The sequence below is a fragment of the Peromyscus leucopus genome, chromosome 22 (assembly GCF_004664715.2).
Source record: "Peromyscus leucopus breed LL Stock chromosome 22, UCI_PerLeu_2.1, whole genome shotgun sequence".
Lineage (NCBI taxonomy): Eukaryota > Metazoa > Chordata > Mammalia > Rodentia > Cricetidae > Peromyscus > Peromyscus leucopus.
Window position 1 is genome coordinate 21,032,588 of NC_051081.1, and position 17,856 is coordinate 21,050,443.

Consider the following 17,856-nt stretch of genomic DNA (forward strand, 5'->3'; position numbering starts at 1 on the left):
CATCTCTTAGAGTTGTAAACACTGAAATGACCCCAGCTCCAGAGAACCAGGTAATAAACAAGATAGATTGGGTTTTATAGTACTGTTTTTCAGAGCAGGTAGTCCATATGTGTGAGGTGGGTAGAGAAGACTGCTTACTAGGAATTGGAAATGGACAAAGAGCAATTCTCAGGAAGGAATGGAAGGAAATAGTTCTCCAGATTGAATTTAGGAAGCTTCATCTGCTTTTGCCTTCCCAGTCCCCGCCTCTTTGCATATGTTCCTCCCGTGGATCTGCATGCAAGTCAGGGGTCTAGGACTGCTTGGAAGTCTCCCTTCTCATGCCCATTTCCATTTTCTTTCAGGGTTACCCTTAAAAACTCCTAAATCTTTTTTTTTTTTTTTCTCTGCACCTTTCTCACCCTCTCCAGGTAAATTTTTTGTTTTCTTAGGTTATCCTAGGTGCTTCCCTATGGATTTCCCTTCTTCCATTTCCTTCTAATAAAGTTCAGATGACCTTTTCCTAGTCACGTCAGTTACCATTTGAATGACACATCGTCTTTAGCCCTTTGTGCTGTCCAACTTTGACACTGCAGTGCCCTCCGACCGTGCCTTGGGGTGGTTTGTCTCCTAATGCTCCTCGCCCCAGGAGCTGTCCTTCATGGAACTTACTTTACAGGAATGGCGCCTGTGTTCCTGCCTTGCGATGAAAAGTAGTGATGATTCACGATACCAAGACAGTTAGTTTATTCCAGCTCACGTTAACCTCAGTATTGATCTTGATACTTTAGTTTTCCTACTTAGATGGTACATCTCGAATATTTGGCTCAGGCAAGTACTGGTCGATTCTTAATGAGCAATCCTGAATGTTTCAATTCCCTAATGTGGGTCAGTCTTGTAGAGTATGATTAGGAGTTTTGTTATTATTTAAGAGTAGGTGGGGAGGAGCTTTGGGGGAGGGGAAAGAATATGATCCAAATTCACTGCATGAAAAAAATTTGGAAAGAATAAAAATATTTTAAATTTGAAAAGGTTGATCTAGATACTATTTTACCTCACAGACTTTTCCTGAATTCTGCCTCCCTTGCCTTGGTCTTTATATATTTTTCCTGCCACTTCCCTGTTTTATAGGCCATATATTCTGAACCCCCTTGAAGAGGGTCTGCCTAAGAGCCATAGTTGGATTTCAAAAACCTTTCTGGTTGTTTCTGTTTTCCTTTACTCTTCTCATAGCTTTTTGGAAGGGTTGGGAGGGGGGAAGGGGAGGCGGTGTTATTTTTTCCTGGCTGTTAAAATCTGCTTTTTTGACAAAATTTCAAGGACTCAACCAATGAGTATATGTGTTGGTTGAATGGCTGTTAACAGAGTTTGAGCCTGTGTATTTCCCATAGTGCCTGAATAGATGTATCTCATCTTTACCGCCTCTTAGATTTTTCTGTTCGTTCCCTCTGATTTAGTACTTTTTAAAAATTAGAGCTTGGGTGGCTTCTAACTACCCATCCATCATCCCATTCGTTCAGCCCAATTCCCCCGAATCTCTAGGCACTGGTGACTCACAGTGAATGAAGGCCGTCTTCCTGGAGTTTACTAAAAAACATTGCACGAAACATTGGCAGTGTGCAGCATGCTGAGATAGCTGTGTCTTTCACTTTTCTAAACCAAATATGGAATTTTTATATGCGTATGTTGCAAAAGATTGTGTGCTATTGATTTTTTTAGATATTAGAACACATTTTTATCTTTGAATCTTGCTGACTTACATTGTAGACTAGGCAAACCAATCTTACTGTACTTCCCTCACAAGAGTAAGCATTGTCACTCTATGGGAAAGGCGATGGCAGCCTGTGAATGGGGGCGTTTGACTGTGTGTGTCATGTCTTCAGTCTGAACTTTGTTAAGAGCACACTCTAGTACCATGAAGACCCTATGTAAGTAACTTCCTGTCAGCCATCCTGTGAGCACAGGTATTGCCGCTGTTGGAAACTGCAGCGACTTGGAGTTAGTTCAGGGAAATCTGCGCGACATGGAAGTTGGTGTTCATGAGTGCGTATCTTTTCTTCAGAGTCAGCAAACCGCTTGCAAGTGATTCTCAATGAGATCCAACCACGGGATACTAACGATTACTTCAACCAAGCCAAACTAATGAGAGAATGTGACAGCTTTGACTTGGAGGAGTTGAGTGCCAGTGTCTCAAATATTGATTGTTGTACGGAAGTCAAAGGTAAGATTCATGAAAGGGATACTGGAATCAGTCGAGTGGTTTGGTGTTTGTGTCCCGGGGTGGGGAGGATGCCACAAGTATTTTAGTAATGTAAAATATGTAGACTGCCTTTTATTGTTTTGTTTTAAAGTGTGTGTGTGTGTGTGTGTGTGTGTGTGTGTGTGTGTGTGTGTGTGTGTGTGAATACCTAAGTGCAGGTGCCTGTGGAGGTCAGAAGTGTAAGATCTTCTTGGAGCTGAAGTTACAGGCAGTTGTGAATTGCTCGATGTGGATACTTCAACCCAACTTGGGTACTATAACAGCAGTACACACTCTTAACTGCTGAGCCATCTTTCTAGCCCCAGAATGCCCTTTGGATATAATGAAAGAGAGTTTAGATTTGCAGAACATTTCTGGAAAACAAAGACTTTTCTTTTCAATTTGGGTTTTAGAATGACTTTGTAAGAGCTTTATCAGAAAATGATATGCCTTAGTTCAACATAGATGATGCTACAACACAAAGCTTTTGAGCCTGAAACTCTTGAGTAGCCCAGCTGGGAAGAGAGGGACACAGGATGCTGATGGATCTGGCCTCACCTTCTCCCTGCTGCATAGTTCACTGCTGTCTTCTGTGGGAGTTCTTGAAGTCAGCATCCTTTTAAAGGAAACCTTATCCCCAAGCAGAATGTGAACTTCTGTGTTACACCAAGCTACCAGAATTCCAGTCTGCATGGCTTGCTTTATCAGTTGTTACTGAAAAAGTTATCACAGGAAGTAATTTCTTAGTGATTTACCCTGTGGCTGTGTTCTCCACTAGGTGGGGTTATTGTCTTACTAAACAATCTCTTTGCAATTGTATTTTTAAAATTACAAAAATAGGTTTTCACTGTAATAGTGAAATATAAATTTAAAATGGAGTAAAGCTATGTTCCATTTCCTCCCCAGTTCTACCCTGCTACCATTTTGTGTATACGCCATTCTAGCCATGCTGTGTGTTTATGTGTAAGTGCGTTTTTCTTTTAGCTTAGGGAGCTTTTCTTTATAAAGCGAGAGAGAATATATGGTTTTGTTAACTTCCTTCTTTGCCTTAATAGGATTTTTTTTTTAACGTCAGTACTAAAATACACCTGAGACTAGGATAAGAGAGTAAGTAGGAGGACATTTAGCTTGTTTGCCTTGTGATTAAACATATTTTGAAAGGTAATTGGTATAGTCTATTGATTGTAAAAGTTTTGTCTTGGGTTGGAGAGAGAGCTGAGCAGTCAAGAGGACTGTCTGTTCCTTTGAAGGATCCGGATGCAACCCCAGCATCCACGTGTTAGTCACAACTGTCTGTAACTCTAGTTCCAGAGGATCCCGTGCTTTCCTTTGGCCTCTGTGGGCACCAGGCACGCACGCAGGGCACAGGTACACAAGCAGGCAAAGGCGAGCACCCATGTGCATTAAAAACAGACAGAAATAGGAAAAAGTCCTGTCCTAGGGACTGGAGAAGTAGCTCTGTGGTTCAGAGCACTTGCTCTTCCCGAGGACCTGGGTTCAGTTCCAGCACCCGTGTCAAGTGGCTCCCAGTGGCCTGTAACTCCAGCTCCACACATGTGGCATATTCTCTTTCTCTCTCTCTCTCTCTCTCTCTCTCTCTCTCTCTCTCTCTCTCTCTCTCTGTCAGGAGGGTGTGAGTTTGGAGAGCCTGTGTGTAAAAAAACAAAGCTAAAACAAACAACAACTAAATTTTTATCCACTCCTTACCTGATAATGTAACCGTTCTCACCAAAGTAAACAAGAAGTACTTTTTTTTTTCTTTTAAATACTCAAGCACACAGTGCTTTTTGGGTGCCAGAGAGGTACAAAGTTTGCCTCAGTAATATTCAAATGCTAGTCCTAAGTTTTGAGGAGGTAGTGTGTTTCATTTTAAGTTTTTTTGAAAGTAACAAATTCAAAAATTAGCATGCTTCCCCCTCATAGCATGTACTCTACAAATGTTAGTGTATTTTGTTTTCTCTGAATAAACAGAACATATGACAAATTGGTTTGTTCAAACAAATCATTCTTGGGGAAATTACGAATAAGTGTGTTCTAAGAAAACTGGGATGTGAGGAATCATAGCTGGTGTTGCAATGGTTTTGTTTTGTTCCTTAAGGTAAAGAAGGAAACACGTGTGATGTCACTGCTCAGATGGTCCTGGTGTGCTGCTGGAGGAGTATGAAGGAAGTCGCTTTGCTTCTAGGCACACTCTGCCAGCTTCTCCCCATGCAGCCTGTGCCAGAATCTTCTGATGTGTTACTAACAGTGCCGCAGGTAAGATGATGGCCATCCCTCCGGGTGTTGTCTGTGGCCAGGGTCTAAGCTGTTATTTGCAGATCAACTTTTAAAAAAGGCTTCGAACCTTTTATTTACAGATGCCAGCTGAAAAAGGTTCAGGTAATTTTAGGATATTCGATCTTAACATACTTTTAAAATGTGGCATTTTAAGAAATATTTTATATCAATAGTTATAGATTTGCCTCACTTTTGACTGCAGCATTATTATTTAAATTTTTATCTCTTTAGCATACATAAACTTGAATTCCAGCTGAAATGATCTGTTTAGTAAGACTCCACATGTCTCTTAAAATTTTCAAGGAATAAAAAAGTAGCATTGCTTGCTCATGCTCTCCTGTTCCCCCTTCAGTAATAAAGTTGCAGCCCTGGATGCTTTTGGCTGACTTTCACTTCAGACCACAAGTTAGCTCAGCATCTGGGTCTGTGTTTACAAGAAACCAGCTTACCACAGGCATTTCATTTGGAAATATTGTAGATTTATTAGATTTTTGTTTTTAATTGATTCCTTCTTCCTTTCCATATGGTTTCAACAAATCCATTTCCCACAGTTTGCCAGCAAAGATATATAGCATGCACTTTCATTTTTAACCTTTTTCAAATAAAGATAATTTCCCCCCGTAGGGTATTACAACATTCAAGAACAAAACAAATACTGTAGTATGCTAATGCTGATTATTCTTACAATAACCATGTGACTAGCGCCATGGAAATAATGCTGATGTTTTTATTCTCACACTCGGGCGCATGTGCTTGCATCTGGCTAACAGCTGGGCCAGTGATGTTGCAAGACCTTGGAAAAGCACAGGGCAAAGGCGACTAGCACGTTGTGGGCGGCCTGTTCCTTCCTCAGTCTCGTCCAGATTAAATAGGCCTTGCTGTCCACAGTTGCTGGAGTCATTCCTCTGATTGGCAGGAGTGCCAGTGCCCATTTCTTGCTGAGGAATCCAGTTGTGATCAGCCATTTCACTGGTGTGAATCCACCATCTTGTTAGGAAGTGAGCATGTGCTGAGTCCTTAACTTGTCAACTTCTCCTTTCAAGGACAAATTGAGGAAAACATTTTGCTTTTTATTGTAACTGAGAAAGCTCTTGAAAACTTGAAAGCTCTCCATGAAAATTATTTTGCCTTGACACCCTTTCCATGATACCCAAAGTTTGTATTGTAATGACTTCATGTGGAACAACCATGTTAAAATTGGGAACTAACGTAAAAGAGATGTTTGGTTTTTTAAAAAAAGAAACTAAAAATAACAAATAAATAGTCACATAAACTAAAGAATTCTTCAGTGGCTGTTTGCATGTCTAAATAGACTTCTGCCCATTAATCAAAAAGCATCACAGAATGGAGGTTCTGATGACACACGTAGTCCTCCAGTGCACTTTTCACATGATAACCTCACATGTAGCTATATGAGAAGACACCACTGGCTTGATGAAGAATGGGGGTCATGTCATTGCCATGTGCTAACAAACTATTCTCTGTGGACAGCTTTACTCTTGGCTTTTAAACAAATGTCGTCTTAGCTTAGGCACATTTAGTCCATGAAAGTCCTGTCATCCAGGCATTAATGTCATTTACATTACTATAGGGTTTCTTCTTTTCTAAACATAGAATTGCTTCTTTTAAAAAAAGTGTTTTTTAATTTAAATATTTTAGGTTTGTTTATTTTGTCAGTGTTTGCTATCATATCCACGTGCGTAGTTGTGTTCTAGGTGCCTGTGGAGGCCAGAAGAGGGCATCAGATCCCCAGAACTGGAATTGCAGGTGCTTGTGAGCCACCATGTGGATGCTGGGAATTGAACCCTGGGATCCTTTTGCAGGAACAGTAGTGCTCTGAACTGCTGAGCTAGCTCTTCATCCTTCCCACTTCTTCGCTTGTGAGACAAGGTCTTGTTATGTAGCCCAGGCTGGCCTTCCGAGTGCTGGAATGACAGCTAGTTGTAAATTCTGCTTCTATAAATACGAAATAGTCCCATGTACTTGATTCTTTTAAGAATTAAAAATAGAATGGACAGAAGAGCATTTAGTTTACATCAGGGTGCCTGGCCATACCTAAGGAAATTCATCCATACATCCAAGGACATAGTTGCTCTGGCAAAGCTACCTTTGCTGTAGCTGGTGACAAACCATCAGTCTGAGAGTGTACTCTCAGATGAGTGTGACTGCAGCACCCTCTCCTCTGTAGAGTTAAGTTACTGGTACTTAGGAGTCTCCTCTCTCACCTTCCTCACCCCCCAGTTCTTTGAAGGTCACCCTGGTTTTATGCCTTTGTTAAGGGGTGTTCTTACATAGCACACACGATAGTGATTTACAGCAGGCGGACAGGAAGCAGGGCGACAGTTTGGGAACTTGTATTGCTGTCTGAGAGGAGAGCTGGTACTTGTCCTTTGTTCTGAGTGCTCAGTGCTTGGTTCACGGAAGGATCATTGCCGCGATGCTCTCCAGCCCCCTGAGATAGGAGGAGACTGAAGCCCTGGTTGTCATCACCTGCCTTGCCAAAGACCACAAAGCTCGTGTCTAGCCCCCCTCAGGTGGGAACCTGGTTCTCTCCTTCCCATCATGGCTTCCCCTGGCACAGTGCTCTCTTTGTTCTGAGCAGCTCATTTAAGTGTTCTTTAAGTTGGATTTCCCCCTTCTCCATTACCTAAGCCAGTTTTCTTTACTGAAAGAGCAATGGAAGATAACTTTTTTATTTTTAAGTGTTTAGTATTTGATCCTTCCCGTAAGGCATTTGGTGTGAAGTATTTAGTACCTGATCCTTCCTGTAGAGCATCTGGTGTGAAGCAGTATGCTCTCGCTAGCCTCTTCAAGAGGAAACTTCACCTGGTGGCATGTCTGGCTTCCTCCTGCTCTCTAATCACACAATGAAAGGTCCTTTCATAGTGTCCCTGTCCTAGAGGCAGAGAGAAAGCCTCTTGGAGGGCTGGAAGTCGAGACCCTTGAAAATGAGCTGTGCACACAGCCCTATCTCGGTTTCCTGACCCACTGGTGTGTGTCTAGGTTTCTAGCCTTACCTTTTGCTGATAGACTTCTGCTTGATAGTTTGTTGGACCTCTTTCCAGCGTGATGGCTGATACTGATTTTTAAAACAACTTCTACATTGAAAATCAATTTCATTGGAGATTTCACCTAATATTACTAAAAAGAGGCTTCTGGGTAAATTTTCATACCTGCCTCACCTCATACCCTCTAGTAATTATTACCACAGAAATCACGTGAACAAACATATTGCCAACGAGTAGAATGTTCCTGCCATAGATTGTGTCGTTACTTGAGTGATTGGTAGTGCTGATCGTGTTGATTTCCTTTCTTGTTTCATTATTTAATTCTTTTGTACTGAATTACAAGTGGAATTTACATTTATTAGTATTCATAAGTCATAAAGGAATTGCCTTTTTGTTTTATTTGTTTATATTTAGATTTTAGAAATTATAAATAAGTATATTGAACTATAATGAGTTAAAGATAACTTTGTTTTAAAGATTTATTTATTTATTATGTATACCGTGTTCTGCCTGCGTGTGTCCCTGCAGGCCAGAAGAGGGCACCAGATCTCATTACAGACGGTTGTGAGCCACCGGGTGGGGGCTGGGAATTGAACCTCTAGGGGGGCAGAGCAGCCAGTGCCTTAACCACTGAACCATCTCTCCAGTCTAAAAGTTGTAACTTTTAAGCCTTGCCGTGAACTTGAGATGAGAACACATCATTTAGTTGTCTGTTTATTGACTGCCTTCCTATGTGGATATTGTGGGAACCTAAGAAGACTCACACGTGGTTCTCTGACCTCAGAGTGCTTAGTAATACACTACTGAAACAAAGTAGGGTTACCTTTGAAAACTCAGGCTGGAAGGGCTCATGTTGAGAATCTGCTAGAAAGCAAAAACTAAACGTTCTGGTAAGACAGTGTCTGCACACCAGCCAGAAAACCATTGTAATTATATAGAGGATTTTGAAGAAATTCAGATTGTTAGAAATCATTAAAATGGAGAAGGAATGGTTTTAAACATTAATTATTGTTTTGGGTTTAAATGTGAAGTATCCTATGTAACCAAAATGGAATTAGAGTCTCCTTACTGTAGACTTGCTTTAAAGTCAGTTTGAATTAAGGGTTCCTATTTTATAGGGCAAAGTCAAACCAGAAGTAGACATTTAAAGATTACTAATTATCTGATGGTAAGCTGTAATTGCCTGGAGACATGGCAAGTAGCTGTTTACCCTGTGGATTTGTGACCTATAAATCCATAAAAGATGCCAATTTGCTTTAGAGTTCTATAAAAAGTCTGAAGTAGGATATGTTAAATTTAAGAGATAGTGACATGTTTAATTTTAAGATTAAAAATCAGTGTCTTATTTTTTAATTCACTTTTACCTTCATTTTCTTCTAAATATCCTGAGATGTGTGTATGCTGGCTCGGGCCTGTAATCCCAGTACTTGAGAGGCTGAGGCAGGAGGATGGTCAGGGATTCAGGGCCAGCCTCAGCTGTGTAGTGAGTTCCAAGCCAGCCTGAACTCTAAAATGAGATTCTGGATCAATTAAAAATAATAATAAAACCTCTTGGGAGAATCTATGTTTTTACCATAAGTTTGCAAAACAACAACAACAACAAACAAACTAAAAGAAAAAAATGACAAAAAGCAAAAACAACAGCACAGCCTCCAGAGAAAACGCTTTGAACTCTGTAAACTTGCTGGTTTCTAGTGATACAACTGGGGTTTCAGAGAACCTTCCCATTCTAAAGAGTAGATGGAACATCTCTGGGCTAGTCAGGTGGCTCAGTGTCTAAAGGGCCTTCTGCCAAGGTTAATCCCTGACTGTCCTCTGACCTCCGCAGGCACCCCCCCACACACACACACATACACATAAATATAAATGCATTAAGTTTTTGAAGTTCTGTTTCTGATTGTTACTACTGTTAGCCATTTTCTGATGGTTTGAGTCAACTCTGTTCTCTGTGGTCTGGTCACCCACTCAGAGGGTGTCATGTCTGTAGGATGCTCCTGTCCAGCTGCTGCTCACAGAGCCCATTGTCCTGTTCACTCTCCCACCCTTAGGGACTGGGTTCACCTCTTCTCATGCATGTCTTTCCTGCTGTCTAGTACAGAACCTCTAGGTCCTTCATCAGAGTCTGCCAGCCTAGCCTGTGTATGTTAGATCTGGACCCATTCAAGTGTCTGCTTGATAGCAGCTGCTTAGGAACTGTTTATTTGCTTAATGTACAGCCTCTTCACATACTAAATGTCCTCTCCTCTTTCGGTCTCCTTAAGCACATAGACCCTGTGCAAGATGTGAGCGTGAACTCTGTTCTATTGTAGTGCAGATAGGCCTTTGGTTTCTTGGAACTGTTGGGTAGCTCTCATTACAACCCAGCATGTTAGTTTTCTCTACAGGTCTAAACTGACAGCCTACTGAGGTCACACATCCTGTTTTCGTCTTCTTCGTCTGCCTCAGTAAGCTCCGCAGCATTGGACAGGATGTCAGAAACACGTGGCAATGATTGTATATGTCTGCAAGGGCAAAAATTCACAATTTTGTTTAGAGATTAAGTGTGAAATAAAATGAAGAAAAATTGTGTACTTATCACTCATCCTTAGAGCTTCATTCTGCTAAGGTCAGGATTGCCTAGGGCTGAAGGTCCGTTAGAGTGCCCACAGGCATGCTCCCGAAGGCTCTAGTTTTAGTATGGGCCTTGTAGTGGAGCCCTTTGAAAGGTGATAGTGTGAAGGAAGCAATGGGAAAGTGACCTCTGCTTGAGGGAAGGCAGTGAGCTGTGCAAGTCCTCAGAGAAGCCCTGCGTGAATAGGTCAGTCTGTATTGAAGTGTGCCACAGTATCTGAACCAGCTTAGGGAAAAGAATTGACTAAGTTCTATAAAAAGTCTGAAGTAGGGTGTGTTAAATTGGTCTTTATTTGATCTGTTCTGAAATACCTTCTTGTAACCTCTTACATCTGTAATGATAGAAGTGATGCTTTGAAAAGAAGTATATTACCCTGGAATAGAGTTTTTAAGATTCATCCAGCACTGCTTCTGTGGTTCTTTGTTGGTCTCAGGCTCTCTCTCTCTCTCTCTCCGTGCACTCTCTAGAACAGATACGCACTGACTGCAGATACTTTCCTCTGTTTAGAACAGACAGCTCATGTCGAACTGAATTAGGTTATAGATAATCGGCCTCTTCTGAACTTGTTATTTAAGTCATTGAAACACAGCCGCCCATGAGCTAAGTACCGTTAGTGCCCTTAGTGTACAGAAGAGGAAAATGAGACCACTGAGCATGGTTGCTCGTTTACGGCTCACTCTGTCATGTCTGATGGATGCAGAACACTGCTGGGGTGAAGGTGTTTCTGGGTAATTAGATCTGAGGTCCTGTGGGGCAGCTCCCCTGTTCACCACACTTTGGTCTGTGGATGCACAATGAACAGATATGGTCCAGTTTTGCAGTTTTGGCCCAGAGTTTATATAAAGCCTGGATTTTTGAAAGTCAGCAGCCACCAAATCTATCAGCAAGTGACATAAAGCCCAGTTGGATTAACTAGTTCGGCAGCTCTCTTTGTTTAGAACAAATGCAACCAATTGACAGTTATGTTTTCTTTAAAGTTAATTGGTGTGTTGTGTGTTTAATCTTACCTAGAGAAGGACATCATGTTGGGGATGGTGGCATGGCATTCTGGCAGATTCCATCGTTGACTCAGAGTGCTGCCTATTGACTCCTAGGAGCCTTTTACTAAGCCTCGCTTGGAGTCTTAGTGTATCTCTAGAATGCAATATGAATGGACATGGCTTCTCAGTTTAAGATGAAAAGGTCTTTGCATGGGTAATGGTAACAGTTGCTCATCAGTGCCATTGAATTGTACACTGTAACAATGGTTGGAATGGTAAATTTTCTTATGTATATTTTACCACAATAAATGCAAAATATTTGAAGAGCAAACATAATTGTTTCCAAATATGTATGTGAGTTTGTTACTCTTTGTGACTTTTGTGTTGGTGTTGAATGAATGACATGAGTTAACAGAGCCTGCTATGAATTGGGTAGTTCTAGTGTGGCATTTAAAGATGGAGGACTCCCTGCTTTCCTGTCCTGCTTACTTGCTGTGGGACCTTAGATTATGTAGCCCTTCTGTGCCCAAGTTTCCCTGTTGTGGACTACAGACAACAGTAGTATTTATTGTTTCATGGACTTCATTATGAATAGTTAATGAGATGCTATAAGAAGTTTAAGGCAAGTGGGCTAGCACACATTTGTAATCCCCATTGGAGATGTGAAGAACAAGTATTATCCCTGACTGCATAGCAAGTTCAAGGCCAGCCTGAGCTACCTGAGACCCTGTCTCAAAAGATAACATAAAAGTGCTTAACACATGATTTGTCACATAACTCAATGTTGGATGGATACCTAGGCACAGGTTCTGAATTATATTGCTGGTATATATGAATGCATCTGTACATTAAGCATAAATTGAACATTTTTTCATTTTTTTTTAAAGGTAAAAGAAATGGGAGATTACTTTAAACAGCACCTTTTACAGTCCAGACACAGAGGAGCATTTGAACTGGCTTACACTGGTTTCGTGAAACTCACTGATGTATTAAACAGGTAAAACAAATAGCAGTTTATGTAGGTTTTTTTTTTTTTTTAAAGATTTATTTATTTATTTATTATATATACAGTGTTCCGCCTGCATGTGTCCCTGCACACCAGAAGAGGGCATTAGATCTCATTGTAGATGGTTGTGAGCCACCATGTGGTTGGTGGGCATTAAACTCAGGACCTCTGGAAGAGCAGGCAGTGCTCTTAACCACTGAACCATCTTTCCAGTCCTTGTGTAGGTTTTTTTTAAAGAGCAGACTCTAGACCATGTGCATGGAGTAGATATTGTGTGTCTTTTTTCTGTTGGAAAGAGTGAGGCCTGGCTGGCTACAGAGGTTGTCAGAGGTGGCTTTCGAGGTTCACTGTGTGAGGGACTGCAGATGACTGAGGAGATGTGCACTTTACACTGCTTTTTCACCAAAAGCTGATTCAAAGTGAACTCAAAGAAGTGGCTGAAATTGGGCTGGAATTACTGCTTCTTTTCATAGATGAATGAATGTTTTGTCTGTTTGAAAATTACTTGGTGTTTGGAATCAAATAATCCTGGATTTCTTTGTTTCAGGGATAAACATAAGGATTTTGTCTTTTTCTTTATAGTTTTTTTTTTTTTATAGAAAAATCTTATAATAACAATAAAAAGACATAATTCATCTTACCTGGAAAAATATATAGATAGAGCTCATGTATTTAACCAAATGTGTATTTTTAACTTTATAGGTGCTGGAAATTTCATTTATTCATTCATAAAATAGGTTTCCTCTAAATGGCTTTTAAGAAAACCTTCAGGTACTTAATGACTAAGTGTTTGTGGCAAACATTCTCTAAATAAAAGGTAGTGTTTTCCAAGAAAACATTTCTATTGCCTGGAAATTTTGAAGTGAAGCAGCATTCTGCCAGTCTGGTAGCTTCAGCAAACATTTTATTGTGGGCTGCTGAGAGATCTACATCTTGATTATTTGTGAAACTTTTCCTCCCACTGCTGGTAAAAACATTTCTAAAGTGTCTTGTTAGTTATAGGTTGCACAGAGTATCTTTAAGTGATACTTTTAAAAATGTTCCTGATGTTGAACATTTTATTTTATTTTTAATTGTATGTGTGTGTGTGTCTGTCTGTCTGTGAGTGAGTCTGTGGACAGGCGTGCAGGTGCCTGTGGAGACTAGAGAGGGACTTTGAATTCCCTCAGTCTGGAGTGACAGGTGGTTAGGAACCACTTGATACATGTTCTAGGAACCAAATTCTGGTCCCTATAAGAACAGTAAGATCTCTTAGATGCTGAGCCATCTTTGAGATCTGTAAAGTGCTAACCTTGAAAATATTTTTTATCTTTTCTGGGCCCAAGAGATGGCTCAGTGGTTAAGAGCAGTGGCTGTTCTTCCAGAGGCCCTGAGTTCAATTCCCAGCAACCATGTGGTGGCTCACAACCATCTGTAATGGAATCTGATGCTGTCTTCTGGCGTGCTGGCATACATGCAGACAGAACTCATATACACACATAAATATATCCTAAAAAAATAAATACTTTATCTTTTTAATTCTTTGTTTCTATTGTAGACATGATATGAGTATTCTTTCCTCATAGTGCAACCTATATCATTCCTTCAAATCAGTTAATGTTAGCTGTGTGCTTTGCCTTGTGCTTGGCTTAGAGAATGTACTACTTCACCATGCAATGATTTCTGTTACTAAAGCGCTTGGGAGGTATGAGGACAGTCTGGCTCCAGCATTGTGCCCTCATTGATGGACAGGACTAATTCAGCTATTCTGTCTGACTGGACAGTATCTACGCCCTCCTTAATGGTTCTGTCATGTCCTTCTCGAAGCTGCATCCTCACTTCAAGGGATGACCTTCTTTCTTTCAGAGTATAGGATATATGTGTCCTTTGTTATAGCCTCCAGACAAGAGCTGCTGGATTAGTTTAGGAAATAAGCAAGGGTAAAATTCAGATTATTAACAGGAAGTATGTTAATAATCTCTACACTGGTTATAAGCACTCAGCATCACAGTGGACGTGTGTTAGCCCAATACCAGCTGAGAAGGGAAGATCTGTGTCTGCAAACAGGACAGACTGCCACATACTGTATGAACTTGATAAATCTTACAGGGACTCCAGAGAGAAGCAGCACGGAAGTGTTGTTAGCTCTTCGTGGAGGAGTGAACTTGTGAGCATGCGTGAGTGAGGTCCAAGGACATAGGGGATAAAGGAGGAGAGATGAGCAAAGGCAGAGCTTAGGTTCAGATGACTAATCGTTAGGCAGACTCTTCCTTAGTGGTGCTGTTCCTGAGCAGGAGGGGTTAGATAAAATTGTTCTGTTCTGTGCAACTAGATTGGCTGTGCGAGGAAGGGGAGAGGTGCTGTGGGCTTTTTATCCAAACACAGCAGTCTGGGATTCAAGCTCCTAGTTGTGTGCACATCCATCCCACTGACTGACAGACTGTGAAGTTAACCTCCTTAGCCTCTGGTCTCTTCGTCTCTGAAGAACAGTGTTTATTCTACTGGCAGATCTCTCTGACTTTTGTTGTATAGAGAAAATGTATTATTTTGGAAAATTCTTTTGCAATATGTAGTTTCCAACAGATGTAAAATATTGTGAGAGTGATGTTTGTCTGGAGGTAGTGTGCAGTGTAGTGGTCTTTGGCTGGAAACATGGCTCAATAGATTTTAATGACTGTTAGAAAGAACCCAGATTCAGATTTGCCAATCTAAAGTCTGGGGTGATGAGTGCTTCCTCCTGGATGATGGCCCTGATGTTGACAGAGATAGGGTAGCTAGAAGGCTGAACCTAGTTGGCATATAAACTAACGACATGACTGCTCTATGGTATGGGAAGGCTTTATTGTAGATAGGAGAGAGAACAGCCAGAAGCCTCTGGTAGAGTCTAGAACAGAGAGAAAAAGTAGATCATGGGCAGCAGAGTGGACAAGGCCAGGGCTGTCTGTGAGAGAGGGGAGAAGAACAGGGTATAGAGAATAGACAAGTATAGTGAGACAGTGGGAGCTGTGAGTAGTGAGAGTAGCTGGTGAGCTGGAGAGAGTTTAGGATCCAAGACGGGGTGAGAAGGTCTAGGGTGCTAGCATGGACTTTGAAATGTATAACAACTTGTATAACTTGTGAGTAGAGACTGGGTGAACCTGGAGGCTAGCATGGACTTGATATGCTGATGGGCACCACAGGTATATGTTAATTGGAGAGTCATATGTCCCTTTTGCCAGGGTTAAGGGAAATGACTCCTTTTTGGCAGATAAGAGCCAGTTTCGTAAGTTTCTGAGGAATTCTGGTTTTTATCTAATAGCCAGAAGTCCTCCTACGGTCCAGGTTGAGCTCATTTCTGAATGTTTGGACTGCCTTTTTATGGGAGTCTACTTTCCCTCTCAGCCTGTCGGCCATCAATTTGAGAGGAGAAAGAGGCAGAAAGGGCGACAGAAAGCTTTGTAGGCAGCCCCTGAGGATGAATGGAGACATCCCTCTGGGAGACAGATTTCGGTGAATCAGTTCAACTTTATTCCAGAATATAAGGAACGTATAGGATTGGGGAGCCTGGAGACAAACCCTAATTTGCATTAAGCGGCATGCTCCTATCACAAGGCTTAGGATGTGGCAGCAGGGTCCTATAGCAGAGCCCCTAGCCCGAGTCTGCTTAGCAGGGATCTGTGCCAAGGGTCAAGCTAAAGATGAATCGGGCATCTGGTTTAGAGACAGCTTTTAGGTAAGGCCAGTCCTATAGGCCCAGGGACATTCTCCAGATAAGGGCAGGTAGAGAGCAGGAAGGCTTGCTGGGGAGGAGGGGGTTTCCATATTGTCAGGCTTAGAGAAAGCTGCCAGGCTATGGCAGACTGCGACCTCTAACCAGCCAGCAATGTATTCCCCTTTGGAGTTCGGGGAATTGGAGTTTACTTTGGACCTGACAGTTGGGACCACAAATGGCCTCTTAGGAAGCATGGCAGTTTTGAGGTAGCTGAACTTCTTACGTAGCAGCAAGCTCCAGGCAGAGGCTATATGGTTTTTCTGGCCTAGTAGCCTGGCAAGTGTCATAGTGTTGCTTCAGTCACGTTCTTCTGGTTATAAAGAGTCTTCAGGACAGACTAGATGTAGTCTACTTTGTGGTGGCACTGTGGCAATTGAGTGCAAGTGATAGAGGTTACCAGGGAATCTGTGATGACTTCCTGATTTTCGGTCCTAGTGATCCAAAAAATGGGATTGATGTTATCATAGCCAGAGGAACTTTTGTTTGTTTGATAAAGAAGGAGTAGTTTAGTTTGCCTGTATTGAGTGTGAGAAAATGATGGACTATCATGGTTGGAGTAGAGGTATGGCGAAGGTAAGGTAAGTAAGGTAGCTGAAACAGACATAGATCTGGGAATTGTTTCCCTAATCATTACTGTTGATAGGATTGAAATCTTCAGGGAAGAGCAGGGATGGACAGAGCACAGAACCAAGGACAGAGGCTTTGTGTGAGGCCGAGCATGAAATGAAGTGCCACATCTTCGTGTGAATTTCAGAACTGCTGTGTAGCAGTGCAGTAGAAGCCATTCCCAAGAGCTGGAATGGGAGATGAGGGAAGGCCTAGTGCCGGCCACTCCTAGTCGGTTTTAAAGATCCCCTCACGGCTGTCACTGTTGGCTCACACCCATGTTAGGTGTTCTCATCTGGTACCTCTGAGCACAGTGGTTTCATCCCCTTGGGGACATTTCAAACCTTTTTGCCCAGAATATCTCTGTCTGTGTGTCAATTCTGTTAGTTAGGTCGGTTTTTATTTTTAAAAGAAAATCTGTTTCCTTTGGCCTTTTTTAGGGGGAAGGGTTAGTAAGGACTTAAGTGTTGAAGAACTTGTTTAGGCATACAGCATTTAAGAAGTTTGCAAGAAAGAAATCTGGGCATCATGAAGACCCCTAGAGTCAAGGCCAGCTGCTGGCTAGCTCGGCCTACAGCTGTGTCAAGGAAGAAGGCACTTGAAGTGATTCATGGACAAAGAACTGAAGAGTTAAACACGAGCTGCATGCTTTAAGTTGGTTTTTAATAGGGTTATTTAAAATGTCCCCAAGTATAAACTGACTTCACTATTAAACAATTATCTGAGGATAAACAAGAATGGGGGAGATACTAGTCCCTTTTTCTGGGAAATTTTTTAAAAATAATATTTATATGTATAACACAAACAAATGTGGAGTTAATTTTCTATAATCTGATTTTCTCATGTAGTGGTTTCTATTTGGGATTTGATGAAATATTCAGACTTTTTTTTTAAAACACTATTACTGCCAAGTATGACTGTGTATGCCTGTAATTTCGGTATTCTGGAGGCTGAGGCAGGAGGATTTACATAGCAGGACCTCTATCAAGCCAAACAACAAGATAAGCTGAAGCTATGATGGTCTTCTTACGCATAGTTTAACGTTTAATTGGAGTGATTAAGTACATTTAAATTATGAATAAATTCAAACTTCTGGTGAAATTCATAAATGGAACTCTCCATGACCTTTGTATTTGAAGTTGTTAGTTCTAATTTGAAGATTCCTAAACTAGAGTGTGCAGTTGGGGACTTTGATTTATCCACATTGAACGCTTAACTGTATGAGGGGAAATTGTTGAGCAGAATTGTAAGTGTAGAAGGTACTTTTGTGCGTACTTCGTGGTATCTTACTCTTCGTATGAGAATTGCTCTGTCTACTGAAAGGTGGGCATCCTACAAATATCTGTTGTAATTAGAACCATATTCACATTGTTGATCCCCGAATGAACTACGGACAACTAGCAGTTTTAGTTATAAAACA

At 41.3% G+C, this 17,856-nt stretch overlaps 1 protein-coding gene across 2 annotated transcripts in view; it reads left to right on the plus strand.

The window, feature by feature from the left end:
- Thada (THADA armadillo repeat containing) overlaps positions 1-17,856 on the plus strand; it is a 294,070-nt gene that overhangs the window by 41,183 nt on the left and 235,031 nt on the right. For both annotated transcript variants that reach the window (XM_028892580.2, XM_028892588.2), the window contains exons 20-22: positions 2,042-2,200; positions 4,317-4,474; positions 11,982-12,091. In XM_028892580.2, coding sequence (XP_028748413.1) covers positions 2,042-2,200; positions 4,317-4,474; positions 11,982-12,091 — 427 coding nt within the window. The remainder of the gene's footprint in view (positions 1-2,041; positions 2,201-4,316; positions 4,475-11,981; positions 12,092-17,856) is intronic.